General features: G+C 36.0%; 1 protein-coding gene across 3 annotated transcripts in view; it reads left to right on the forward strand.

Annotated features, from left to right (window-relative positions):
- Slc4a4 (solute carrier family 4 member 4) overlaps positions 1 to 12981 on the forward strand; it is a 327804-nt gene that overhangs the window by 145536 nt on the left and 169287 nt on the right. For all 3 annotated transcript variants that reach the window (XM_076865382.2, XM_076865383.2, XM_076865381.2), the window contains exon 6: positions 3475 to 3654. In XM_076865382.2, the coding sequence (XP_076721497.1) occupies positions 3475 to 3654 (180 nt within the window). The remainder of the gene's footprint in view (positions 1 to 3474; positions 3655 to 12981) is intronic.

Here is a 12981-nt window from a genome sequence, read left to right on the forward strand (position 1 = left end):
TTGAACTGTTTAGTTTTTTTTTAAATTTGTTTTAATTAGTTATACATGACAGTAGAATGCATTTATGCACTTTGATATACATAGATGGCATGTAATTTCTCATTTTTCTGAGTGTACATGTTGCAGAATCATATTGGATTTTGGTAGTATGGCCGTTTTGACAATATTAATTCTGCCTATCCAGGAGCATGGGATATCTTTCCATCTTCTGAGGTTTTCTTCAGTTTCTTTCTTTAGTGTTCTGCAGTTTTCATTGTAGAGGTCTTTCGCCTCTTTTGTTAGATTGATTCCCAGGTATTTTTTAATTTTTTATTTTTTGAGGTTATTGTGAATGCAGTAGTTTTCCTAATTTCTCTTCAGCGGATTCATCGCTGATGTATAGGAATGCATTTGATTTATGAGTGTTATTTTATATCCTGCTACTTTGTTGAATTATTTTATTAGTTCTAGAAGTTTTCTGGTGGAATTTTTTGGGATCTATAGGATCATGTCATCAGCAAATAGTGATTGTTTGAATTCTTCTTTACCTATTTGTATCCCTTAAATTTCTTTCTTTTGTCTAATTGCTCTGGCTAGAGTTTCAAGGATGATGTTGAATAGAAATGGTGAAAGAGGACATCCTTGTTTTGTTCTAGTTTTTAGTGGGAATGTTTTCAATTTTGCTCCATTTAGAATGATGCTGGCCTTGGGTTTAGCATATATAGCTTTTACAATGTTGAGGTATGTTTCTACTATCCCTAGTTTTTCTAGTGTTTTGAACATGAAGGGGTGCTGTATTTTGTCAAATGCTTTTTCTGCTTCTATTGAGATGATTATATGATTCTTGTTTTTAAGTCTGTTAATATGATGAATTACATTTATTGATTTCCATATGTTGAACCAACCCTGCATCCCTGGGATGAATCCCACTTGATTGTGGTACGCTATTTTTTTTTTAATACATCTTTGTATGCAATTTGCCAGAATTTCATTGAGCATTTTTGTGTCTATGTTCATCAGGGATATTGGTCTGAAGTGTTTTTTCCTTGATGTGTCTTTGTCTAAGAGCTTGAACTCTTGCTCAGCTTTCAGCTCTGCTATCATCTGGAGTTGGCACTTTTTCTCCCAATTGGTAGCGTCTGTGGGATTTTGAACACTGAAGGCTTAATTTCAGTGGTAGCTGTAAACTGTTACTGCCCCCACTTTCCTTTGAAAAGTTTCGTAGTTTATGTTTAAAGAGATTCCTATAATGTGGACCATTTTAATGGAAACTTAATGAAGGGCATAAGCCACACAGATGTTTTAACCTGTTCTAACTGGTGATTTCCAGACATTAGTAACAGGGAAGGCTGTGTATGCATATGGATTGGTTTGTGATTTTAAGGGAAAGCAAGAATAGAGGGAGGCTCTGCCAGGAATGGTAGATAAGAAACACTTTAATCCACAACCCTGGAATTAGAGTAGGAGTTTGATAACACTTGCAGCTGATATGCTAGGCTGTTTTTTTTCTTTTAATTTTTTTTTTTTTTAAATTTTATGGTTCTTCTGTAAAATGGACTTTCCACATGGAACAAGGCTTAAAGGGAAAGAACAAGGGTTGTGTTCTGTAGGCACCTAATTATTTTACCGTTCAACAGAGGGATAATTGTAATTATAGGATCAGTTCTGAGATTTTTATTGAGTGGGGTTTGTGTAGTTAAAAATACTCAGAGCTAAAGGCCACTGTCAACCCAAAACATCCACAAGAGAAACTCTTCCTGTCTTGCCCAGGCATCCTACCAAGTGGTCCAGTGTTACATGACATTTATGGCATCTGTGTAAGGCATATGATGGAAAATCCTGGAGTTAGCCTCTGCTTGACTTCCAAATAATTGATTGTGCATTGTAAATGTCAGTTTCTTTCTATAGACTGTGAGACCAAATCTGTGAGAACTTGCTATAAAGATGGATTATGAGAAGTACAATTATGCCCAAGAAAAGCCCCTTGAAATCTGCAACTTCTCTTTACAGGGGTGGGAATCGTGGGAGATGCTATTATCCAACTAGGACCCATTAGTTTTCTTGTCAAACTTTTGCAGAAGAATAACTTGTTCTCTTTTTACTTTTGTATATTGAGAAGCTTGCTCAAGAGGAGAATATGGATATGTGTTAGATGCATCTATGTATCCAAAAATGTTGGTATGGGATATGTTGTTCTGGCTCAGTGCAGAACACTATTTGCTTGTAGTGAGGTAACTTCCTGCCAATATTGCACAGATTTTGTGATTTTTTTGGTCTTCAGTCTCATTCAGGGTAGAAATAAAATATCCTGTCATGTAGATGTTAAAGTAAGATGTACCTGGATACATTTATGTTATACTATTAACATGTTTTACTTGTGAGAAAGAGGATTTCTTATTTTCTGATACAGTAGAGGAAAGGGATGCGGGGTTGGGGGGAGGAAGGAAGGGGGAAATACTGACAAATGATATTGGCCAAATTATACTGTTACATTGCATGCATGCACAAATATGTAACAATAAATCTCACCATAATGTACAACTATAATGTTCTGATAAAAAATGGGAAAAAAATAATTTGTTGTGTTGCAGAGTGACCTAGGGAGTAATTTTAATTTTTTTCATAGTAAAACTAAAATATTTAAAAGTCTTAGTAAGACTGTTATTTAAAGTAAGATATTTAAAGAATAAACTGAATAAAATTTCACAGAAAATTTTATTTAGGTTATACTTTAACATGGCCAATGGAAATACATTGATAAGGCTTTAGCTAGATCTAAACAGTAAGAATAAGCCTGCCTTAGAAGAGACTAAGGGATAATTTCAAGGTTACTCTTTTGTTTAATTAATTGGTGTTCATATGATTTGATATTAAGAAACTATTGTTTTCTTTTCTCTTGTTTAAAAAAAATTTTTTTGTAGTTGTAGATGGACAGTGTGCCTTTGTTTTATTTTTATGCAGTGCTAAGGATTGAACCTAGTACTTCACATGTACTGAGCCCCAGACCCAGCTCTCTCTCGTTTTCTTGTAAAGAAAACGTAACCTCTTAGGAGAATTTGGAAAAATAGATTTAAAAGTTTTTAAAAATTAAAAAAATTAAGGTTTAATCTTACTTTTAAATTTACACATTCTTAAGTTTTTCATACCATTAATATTTTTAACACATAATAGTGCATGAAAATTTTCCAGTTTATTTTAGATGAAAATGTAAATTATTAACTCATAGAAGTAGAATGTAATTTATGTGAAATCACTCAACTTGGATGAAGGATAATGAACAAGATAATTTTATCTTCCCAAACATACAATTATTACTAGAATATTTTTAACTCTCATTAAAACCAGTATCATTGTACCTTGTATCTTTATCCTTTACATAAAGTAGGAAGTTAACACATTGATATTAAATTTGAGGGTGACAACCATGAAGCTGGAGTAAAAAATTCATGTTTCATGACTAAGTTTTATTTTTGTTTCACTTTCTTTTTGTATTAGAGATGATTGTTGACCATCAGATTGAGACAGGCCTCTTGAAACCTGACCTTAAGGATAAGGTGACCTATACTTTGCTCCGGAAGCACCGTCATCAAACCAAGAAATCCAACCTCCGGTCTCTGGCTGACATTGGGAAGACAGTCTCCAGTGCAAGTAGGATGTTTACCAGCCCTGATAATGGTAATGCAGGGCCACTGGCTGCTGCTTTCTCTTACTTGTCTCACCTTTCTTCCACTTCTCGTCATCTTTTCCTCCACATTTCTTCCTTTTCCAAGTTCATGTGCCACAGTCATCTCATGATAGTTTTTATCCAGGGGGGCAGTTTATAGACTTGCTGGAAGGATTTCACTGCTACTGTAGGCTGAAAAAGCCATGGTGCCTGGCTTGCTCCATATATATATCTCTTCTGATGGACTGATATGGTTTGGTAATAACTATGATGATCCAACCACATATTTCAGATGCATCAGGAAGCTTATATATCTTGAGTACTTTAGGTAGTATTTTTCAACATGATGGTTTACCAGAATTAGGAGAATATAGTAAGATATGATAAATGCCTTGAAATCTCATGTAATGAGGTGTTTTCTTGGTGTGTGACAGCATCCAGCCTATAAATGATCACTTCGTAAAGTAAGACTCAATAATTTTTTTGCTACTTAAAAAAAAAAAACAACTTCTCTTTTCATAGGTTATAATCATGGGAAAATAAGTATTCAGGATGGGTTATTAACCCAATTATATAACAGTAGGGAAGGCACTATGTCCTATTCATACTTTATTGCATTTATGAGAGTTTCCTTTTAAAAGTGCTATCTTCTGGATTATTCTCTTTGTTTTAAATAAATTTCATGATTGGGTGCAGCCTGAGAAAGGAGAATTTAATTTCCATGAAGCATGGGAAATGAAGGTGTGGTGGGCAGAGTTGCTAAGCACTGGGGTGGTAGAACTAGGTCTGTACTTCCATTCTGCCTATCTTGTTTAGTGTCAAGAGAAATGAGTAGATATGGGAGGTTCTATTTAATTGTGTTCAGTTGCACTTTCAGAACATGAACATGTTGTCATGGAAAAGGTGGATTGAGAGAATTGTGTAGACCAAATTCCAGCTCAGCCACTCTGCTTCCAGAAATGGGGTTTTCTGACTTAGTGTTAATGTAAATAGTTGGAAGAGAGCTTACTACAAATGAACTTTCTCAGTTATATTTCTTAAGAGAAACTGGTTACAAACAAATAAATAGAATAGAAATGCTCTTTGTAAAGAAATTTCACAACGGTTTGGGAGGCTAAGGCAGGAGGATCACGAGTTCAAAGCCAGCCTCAGCAACTTAGCAAAGCCCTAAGCAACACAGCGAGACCTTGTCTCAAAATAAAATACAAAATAGGGCTGGGGATGTGGCTCAGGGGTTAAGTGCCGCAGGGTTCAATCCCTATTTAAAAAAAAAAAAATCACAAAAGGTAATCTAACCTGGAGCATTCCTACTACAATTTAATGGTTCTACTGTTACCTGGAATATTGCTGCTGACAGGAAATGTTTTGGTTTTTGTGTGTCTTCACTTTATTTCTGGTTTTGTAAAAAATGGTTTTTGAAGAAAAAGGTTGTTTAATAACTGAAAAGGTTAACAGCTGATGTTAAAATGTATTTCATTTTAAACAACTCATATTTTTGAAATTAAGGCAATTCAAGTTGAAGTCCCTCTTGTATATCATATATAATAATACTCTTTCTCACATAAAATGAAATTTAAACAATTGGGAGTTTTTGTTATTTTTTTTTTTTTTTTGAATTGTGGGGTTGGTGGTATAAAGAGGTAAGAGTATAAAGAGGTAAAAAAGTATGTTGTGTTTTCAAATGTCGTTGTATTTGTGAAGAAAAGAGGAAGGGTGAGTACTGTGAGGATGCTTTCTACCACTGCAGTTCTTGGAACTGCAGGAAGAGTCAAAATTACAAACAGATGAATTTTGGAGGCCAGTGTCTCGTGGTAGCTTGAAATCGGTCCTGATATTAGTACTGACCTTCCACAGTATTTGGATGTGGAACACAGCTAGTGAGTTGATACGGCTCCTCATTTTATCAGTAGATCTCTGTACTTCAGAGGAAAGTTGAAATTGCCTTTGTCATTCACCTTTTCACTTATGAAATGTTATATGTGCTGGGCAGAAAGCAATAGGGAGGGCAGGCAGTTCCTTTCTGGCTCTTCAACGGATCACCTTACACCCTGAAGCATGGGATACCATTAGGTCTTTTAAAACCTATTATTATTGGCCTTTGTGTTATCCAACTCCTTTAAAAATATCACAGGCAAGATTTGGCTTTGAGAGATTCTATAGCAATGAATTTCATGTGCCTCCAAAGTACATTATTATAAATTATCAGATGGCAAATTTTTGGCTTTGTAAAGATGCTTGTTCTAAACGTGCAAGTTTACACAGTTGCCTTTATTATATCTTGGAGTTTAATCACTTAATATCTTTAACAACTACAAAATGTTCTTAGAATAAACTTTTAAAATAAAGAATTATATAACTGTTGCTGCTATTTAAGCCTGAATCTTATGCCTATTGTAGTTGGAGCTATATTCTAATATCCTCATGTAAAGTCTAGATAAACTGAAGTCACCTTGGTCTTCTAGAACAGGTTGGAAAATAGACCCAGTGATATAGTCAGCTTTATGCGAGCAACAGTGTGATAAATAGCTGAAATTTATGGAGATACTTCAGAGTCGGGAATTTTTTCATTTCCCAGAGGTGTGCTAGAGCCAGCTCTTATCTACTCAGAAGAGCCAGTTGTTATAAAAATTTTGCACACTGGTTAAATACAGCTTCTATTAAAAATTAAATTATGTAAACATGTAATTAAATAACTATATTAAAAACTCATGTAATAAATACTCAAATTTACCACTTCCAACTTATTTCACTATATTTTATTGTGATCTGTACTCTTGAGGTAATTTCCATCTATTATTGTGTCTGTACAGTAGAAATACTATAAAATGGTCTGCTACTGTGCATCACTTCCCAGCGCTCCATGGTCTGGGAGTACAGAAGTCTTTTGAGAAGTGGTGTATTAGTCATCCCATCAGACCCAGATTGTGAATTTCCTTTTTTTCAATCCAATTTAATAACTTCATTTTTTATTAGTGAAAAGTTGTTTCTTTTTTCTAATAAAAAAGGTAATTTAGTACTTAGTTTCAATGTCTATAAAACACACGATGAAATGACAAATGAAATGACATTATGTAAATGTTTAGAATACTAATAATACATAGTAACACACAATATATTTAAGCATGATTAGGAAAGATTTCATGAGTCAGAATGGATTCTGGAATGATACCTGCTCTGTAGCTTACTACTGGGAGGAAACTCATGGATATAGTCCTGATTTATTTCCTATGCCTTTTAGTAAGTGATAGCAACACCCATTTGTTAGCAAAGGAGAAAGGAAGCTGTCTTACAGAATGGTCTGTCTCCTTCATTGGTTTTACTCCTGGCTCAATGGCTATTGTGGACCCTAAACCACTCTGGGAATTCATGGGCCCTATCAAATAGATCAGGGGTTGGAGAAGGTGCCAGCTCCTAGCAGGGTGGTGGCTCCTAGGGATCATGCTGCTTCTCCCTGGCTTTTCCTGGATAGGGTCTCTTTTGTATATATAGGGGCCCATGGCCTGCTCCTGATTGGACCCCTCTGAGTTTTATCTTCAAATTACCACCTCCCCCTTTTTTTCTGTCAATGTGAGAAATGTGATCTCCTTGGTCTTACCAGTTTTTGCCTCCACTTACTCCTGAACCTGGTCTCTTCTTTCAAGGTTACCTACCAGGCAGGAGCTGCTTCCTAATTCTTTCCCGTTGCGTTTGCTTTGACATAGGCATAGAATACTTCAGGTATTTTAAAAAGGGTTCTCTATTGCTGTTGTCTACAGAAACAGTGGTTAACAATGCAGAACAAACAATAGAAAGAAACCAGGGCTTTTTTGTTGTTGTTGTTGTTAGTAGTAATTCTAGGCTTCATAGAAATGGAAGTAGGATTAGTAAGGCTTTTGTTGCTTTGGATCTGATTGAGGTTAGATCTATTCGAACTATTTGGTTTGAATACTAGATCAACTGCCTTGACATTGGCACATGTTGGGTCTGGCTGGGATCACTGCCAGGTTTGGCAGCTTTCTCAGTCCCTTTAGCAATTCTTAGCTTTTGGTCTGGGCTTTAGATTCCAGTTAGCCCTTGTTGTCTCTGGCTGGGTTGTTCTACTTTGCTTATTCCACCACCCCTGCTCTGGACTCTGAAATTCAGACATGTCCCTGAATCAATGGGTAGGCAGGCATTTCCCTAACTTCCTTCAAAGGTTCTGCTCCTCTGAGGCAGGCCATCATGCTTCTGAGATGAGACAGGTGACATTTTGCATCTTGAGGCCCATAGCATCTTAAGATGAGAGTTGTCTTCCCAGGTGCCTTTCTGTGTATTAGTCAGCTCCTTCTGAAAACCAGCAGCAGATATCTGTTTTGTTCTGGATTCTAATTTCCCATGCATTTGCATAGCACATGTAAATGTTCTGGCCAGACCCCAGGAATGATCAACCTCTTCCCAACTTTAGAATAAATTAACCAATCCATGGAAAGTGTCTAGAAACATGTCCAAAAGAGATTATTCCTTAACAGCAGTAGCTGTTATGTTTATTATTATAAACAAATTTCTCATTTACTCATCAGGCACTCTTCTTACTTTACTTTCTTTCCTCCAGGCAGTGACTGATCTTCTTGATCAAAACTGTTCAAATCTTTTAAACAATAACTCATTTTTCTAAAGGGCATTCCTTCTTAGTGTTTGCTAGTCTGTTCTGTTCTTGAAGGCAACAGAGAGTCTGGCTTAAGAGACACAACACTAGTGAGTGCTGGTTTTAACACCAAAGGCCGACTTCACTATCTTTTTCTAGAAGTCATGATGCTATCTTTTTCCAAAGGTTTTATGCAAATCTTGCTAATATTTGGTAGCAGCATGATTTTGAGGGATATATATAATCTCCCCAAGCCTTAGTTTTTTTTTAATTGGTTATTCAAAACATTACAAAGATTGCAGAATCACATCAGTTACACATCCACATTTTTACATAATGCCATAATAGTAACTATTGTATTCTGCTACCTTTCCTATCCTCTACTATCCCCTCTCCCCTCCCCTCCCCTCCCATCTTTTCTCTCTACCCCATCTACTGTAATTCATTTCTCTTCTTATTTTTTTCCCATTCCCCTCACAACCTCTTATATGTAATTTTGTATAACAATGAGGGTCTCCTTCCATTTCCATGCAATTTCCCTTTTCTCTCCCTTTCCCTCCAACCTCATGACTCTGTTTAATGTTAATCTTTTCCTCCTGTCCTTCCTCCCTGCTCTGTTCTTAGTTGCTCTCATTATATCAAAGAAGACATTTGGCATTTGTTTTTTAGGGATTGGCTAGCTTCACTTAGCATAATCTGCTCTACTGCCATCCATTTCCCTGCAAATTCAATGATTTTGTCATTTCTTAGTGCTGCGTAGTACTCCATTGTGTATAAATGCCACATTTTTTTTATCCATTCATCTATTGAGGGGCATCGGGGTTGGTTAAGCCTTAGTTTTTGTATCTGTAAAATAGGGTAGGTAGTAATATCTTATTCATTGTGTATAACCAGAATTAAATGAGATATCTTTGTGAAAAGTATTCATTAAGAAGTACACGAGATTCCTTTATCAGAACCAACTTATTCAGAAATATTTTAAGGGAAAAATTTCATGACCTTCAGATTTAAATTTGAGGACAGAGTTTCAATTCAACACCATTGTTTTGTTTTCTGTATTTTGTCCCATGTCACTCCAATATGAAAACATTCCTGCAGTTTTTTAATAGTGTTATTTTTGTTATCAACTTTACATTTACTAAAAAATGTTTAATGTGTTGACACTTAGAACTTTATAGCATTTTTAATTTAGGGTAGAAAGACTAATAAGTATGTGTGAGCAATGACAGTTCTTGGCCATCAATAACTGATGTATGTACAGCAGGATGTCACCATGAGATGAACATGTTTTTTAATTTTACTAATTGTCAGTCTGTTTTATACAGCCAGAATGCGGGTAGAGGAAAGGAACTGGAATGATTCTCTTTGTCTTATCCTACCAAATACAAGCACTCTTCTTTATTCTCCCTTTCCAGGAAAAAAATCGTGTATTTAAGGGACACTGAATGATTTGCTGCTGCCAACCCAGAGTAAATCTTGCAAAACTTGAGAGCCACCCTTGCAAAGTCTTCAACTGCCCAGCCTCATCTTGTGTTGAGAGTAGATGGGAGAGGAGGTGCAGATCTGGGACCATGTCCTGATCTCTATGAACAAGAGCGATAGAGAGAAGAGGAGAGGGAGGAGAGGGAAGAGTGAGGAATGATGAGGATGTGAGCCGGGTGGACTCCTGATTATGTCTTCCTAAAAGAAGAAAGGGGAGAGGATGTTAGTCTTCCAAGAGTAATTAAGCATGCCTGCACTGCTTGAACCCTGTTTCAGTACAAGGGACAAAAAGAAGATCTTTACTGGTGTGTGAACCTGATTTCTTAAAAATCACATTTTGAGGTTAAAGTTGCATTTAGTTTTTAGTGGATATTGACAATGATACTTGTATTTATTTATGGAATACAAAGTGATGCTGTGACATATGCATCCAAGGTAGAATAATTGAATCAAGCTGATTAAGGTATTATTCATCACCTCAAATACTTATCATGTATTCCTCCTGTTTACTTGAAACATTGTACCCTTTGACCAACATCTCCCCATTTTTTCAACTCCCCTGCTTCTGGTAAGCACTGTTCTACCTCCTGCTTCTATGAGCTATTATTTCAGAGTCCACATGTAATAAGTGAGACAAGTGATATTTTTCTTTCTGTGTTTGGCTTAACAGTTTCCCCCCCAAACCAAAAATTTCCTCTTTTTTTTAAATAGGACTGACAGTACTCTGTTTTGTTGATGTTTATCACATTTTCTTTATCCACTCATCAATTGATAAACACTTAGGTTAATTCTATAACTTGGATATTGTGAATAGTGCTATAGTAAACATGGGAGTACAGATATCTTTTTGGCATTCTGATTTCAGATATTAAAGTTGAATTTGAATTAGGCCAAAATTGCTGTCTGTAGTGTTTTCCAACATGGTTCAGACTGTTGAGCACAGGAAACATCATTCTGTTAATGATAACCTCCCATTATTTAAGCACCTTGTACATACTGGATATATTCCAGGCATTGTTGTCTACCATATTTCTAATATATGTAAATAATCTTCATTTGAAGATGAAAAACCTGAAACTCAGAAATGTAAAATAACTTGCACAAGCATAATCAATGGAGGATCCAGTGTGCCTAATAGCAACATGATAATTACACTACAAGGGGAATAAGCTTCCTCAACCATAATTTATTTCCCACACATTAATGAGTCCAGTTCTCTTATTTTGTGCAATCATGAGATGTTGAAGAGCTCTGGTAGCTGTTTTTTTTTTCCCCTTCAAATATTTATTTCAGAATATATATATTAAAAAGTGGCATTATCAGATCATATGGTAGTTCTACTTTTTTTAAAATTAATTTTTATTGTTGGTTGTTCAAAACATTACTGGTAGCTGTTCTTTTTGTGTTTGTGTGTCGATGGACACAATACCTTTATTTTATTTATTTTTATGTCTTGCCAAGGATGGAAGCTAGTGCCTCAAAAGTACTAGACAAGTGCTCTAACACTGAGCTACAACCTCAGCCCCCTGGTGGCTATTCTTTATTTGCAGGAATACACACCAAACATGGCAGACTGTTGATTATCTTATTGGCTTTCCAAATGAAGATTTCTATGCAATGTATCTCAAGGGTTTATAGGTGAAATACTATATAATATTAGGTAAAATTTCTTGGTGAAATAATAGTGGGAGTGCATAGTAAGTGCTTGATAACTATTTAAACATACAACATTGCATTCCCCCCCAAATCATACAATTTTAACATAAATAAACTTCTTCTCCTCTTAATACTATTGTTGAAAAAGCATTTTTTTGGAGAGGTTTCCTTGATCTGTTTGCATGAGTCAAAAAGAGACACGTTCACTTGAGTAGATTTAGGATGGATGTCTTTGAACAAGTTGATTTCCAAGGGGAACATGAATCATTAAGCAAAATTTTTGATTCATAACACAATCCAGATATTGGAAACCATCACTCAAAAATCTTTAGAGGCATAGCTTTTGTCATCAAGTATGATATAAACAAGATTCTACCTTGTTCGTGGCAAACATGATTTAAAATTTGTAAGATGCTAGCAAAGCTGTTTATTTTGTAGCTCAAGCATCAAGGACAAAAATGAAAGCATTTTTTAAAGATGCACACAATATATCATTACTGTGGTCTAATTATGAAAAGTTCAGTTCCAACTTTGGGAACAAGTTTTTAAAATTTGATGTTTGGAGTAAATTTATGAAGAAAAAAAAAGTAATAAGAAAGGGTTACAGTTTGTGTCTCTTCCTGCACAAAACACCGAAGGCCCAACAAATCAAAATGTTAGAATTTGCCAGTAAAAGTAATGCATGCTGTGAGCCTCCCAGTTTTCATGAGGGTGAGCAGCCAGATGGCTCCAATCAGGCTTTGCTAAAGCACAGGTGCCAAGTCTCTATGGGCATTGCATTTTCATGCCTGTCTTTGCAGCCAGGTTCTTTGCTGGTATGTGCCAGGCTCCATTCCATCGTCCCCTTAATGAGGAGGCTCAGCATTAGTGGAGGCTGTGTATGCAAAAGGGAGTTTCCAGATTTTGTTCCCAACAGATACTACACTGACATGCTGAGGGGAGCAGAGAGAGAGAAGCTGTTGGAGAAAGCTAGTTACCAGCATCTTAGTATTTGAGCAGCAGCTGACTTCTCGTACTCACTTTAGTGTTGAGCCATGACATCAGTGATAAAGTCTTGGTAGCTACATACTCGTGAGAAGCTAAAGGAATGTGAGTTTACAATGTATTACCAGTCTCTTGTCAGTTCTCACTGATTTGGCATTACAGTCAGGCCCTTGTTTGGGCCCAGGCAATTGAGTGCCAGTTGTATACATTCTTCTCACGTCATTTAGCCAAGCCTGCAGGAATATTGGCTCTTAAAACAGGGCACTAAGTCATTAAAAGAAACAGGAGGTGAGACTTGGTCAGTTTGATAATATACATTTCTAAATGTCTCCCTCTTGACAAAAGCAATTTTGGAGTACTCTCAACTGGTTCATTTCCCTTTTTCATTTTTCTTAGTGCAATAAAAACTTGCAAAGAAGTTCAATTATGGGAAACAATTAAAAATTCAGATTGCAAAGAGAAGACATCAGATTTGCCTCAAACAGGTGCTGGCACAGATGGCCCGCTCACAAGTCCTGGCTTTATTTACAGCTTTTAAACACAGACAGATAAATTGACAAAAATGTTTCTGGATTTTATAATGTGCTGAATGCCCAAATTTGGCCATAAACTT

Source organism: Callospermophilus lateralis, chromosome 8 (assembly GCF_048772815.1).
Source record: "Callospermophilus lateralis isolate mCalLat2 chromosome 8, mCalLat2.hap1, whole genome shotgun sequence".
NCBI lineage: Eukaryota > Metazoa > Chordata > Mammalia > Rodentia > Sciuridae > Callospermophilus > Callospermophilus lateralis.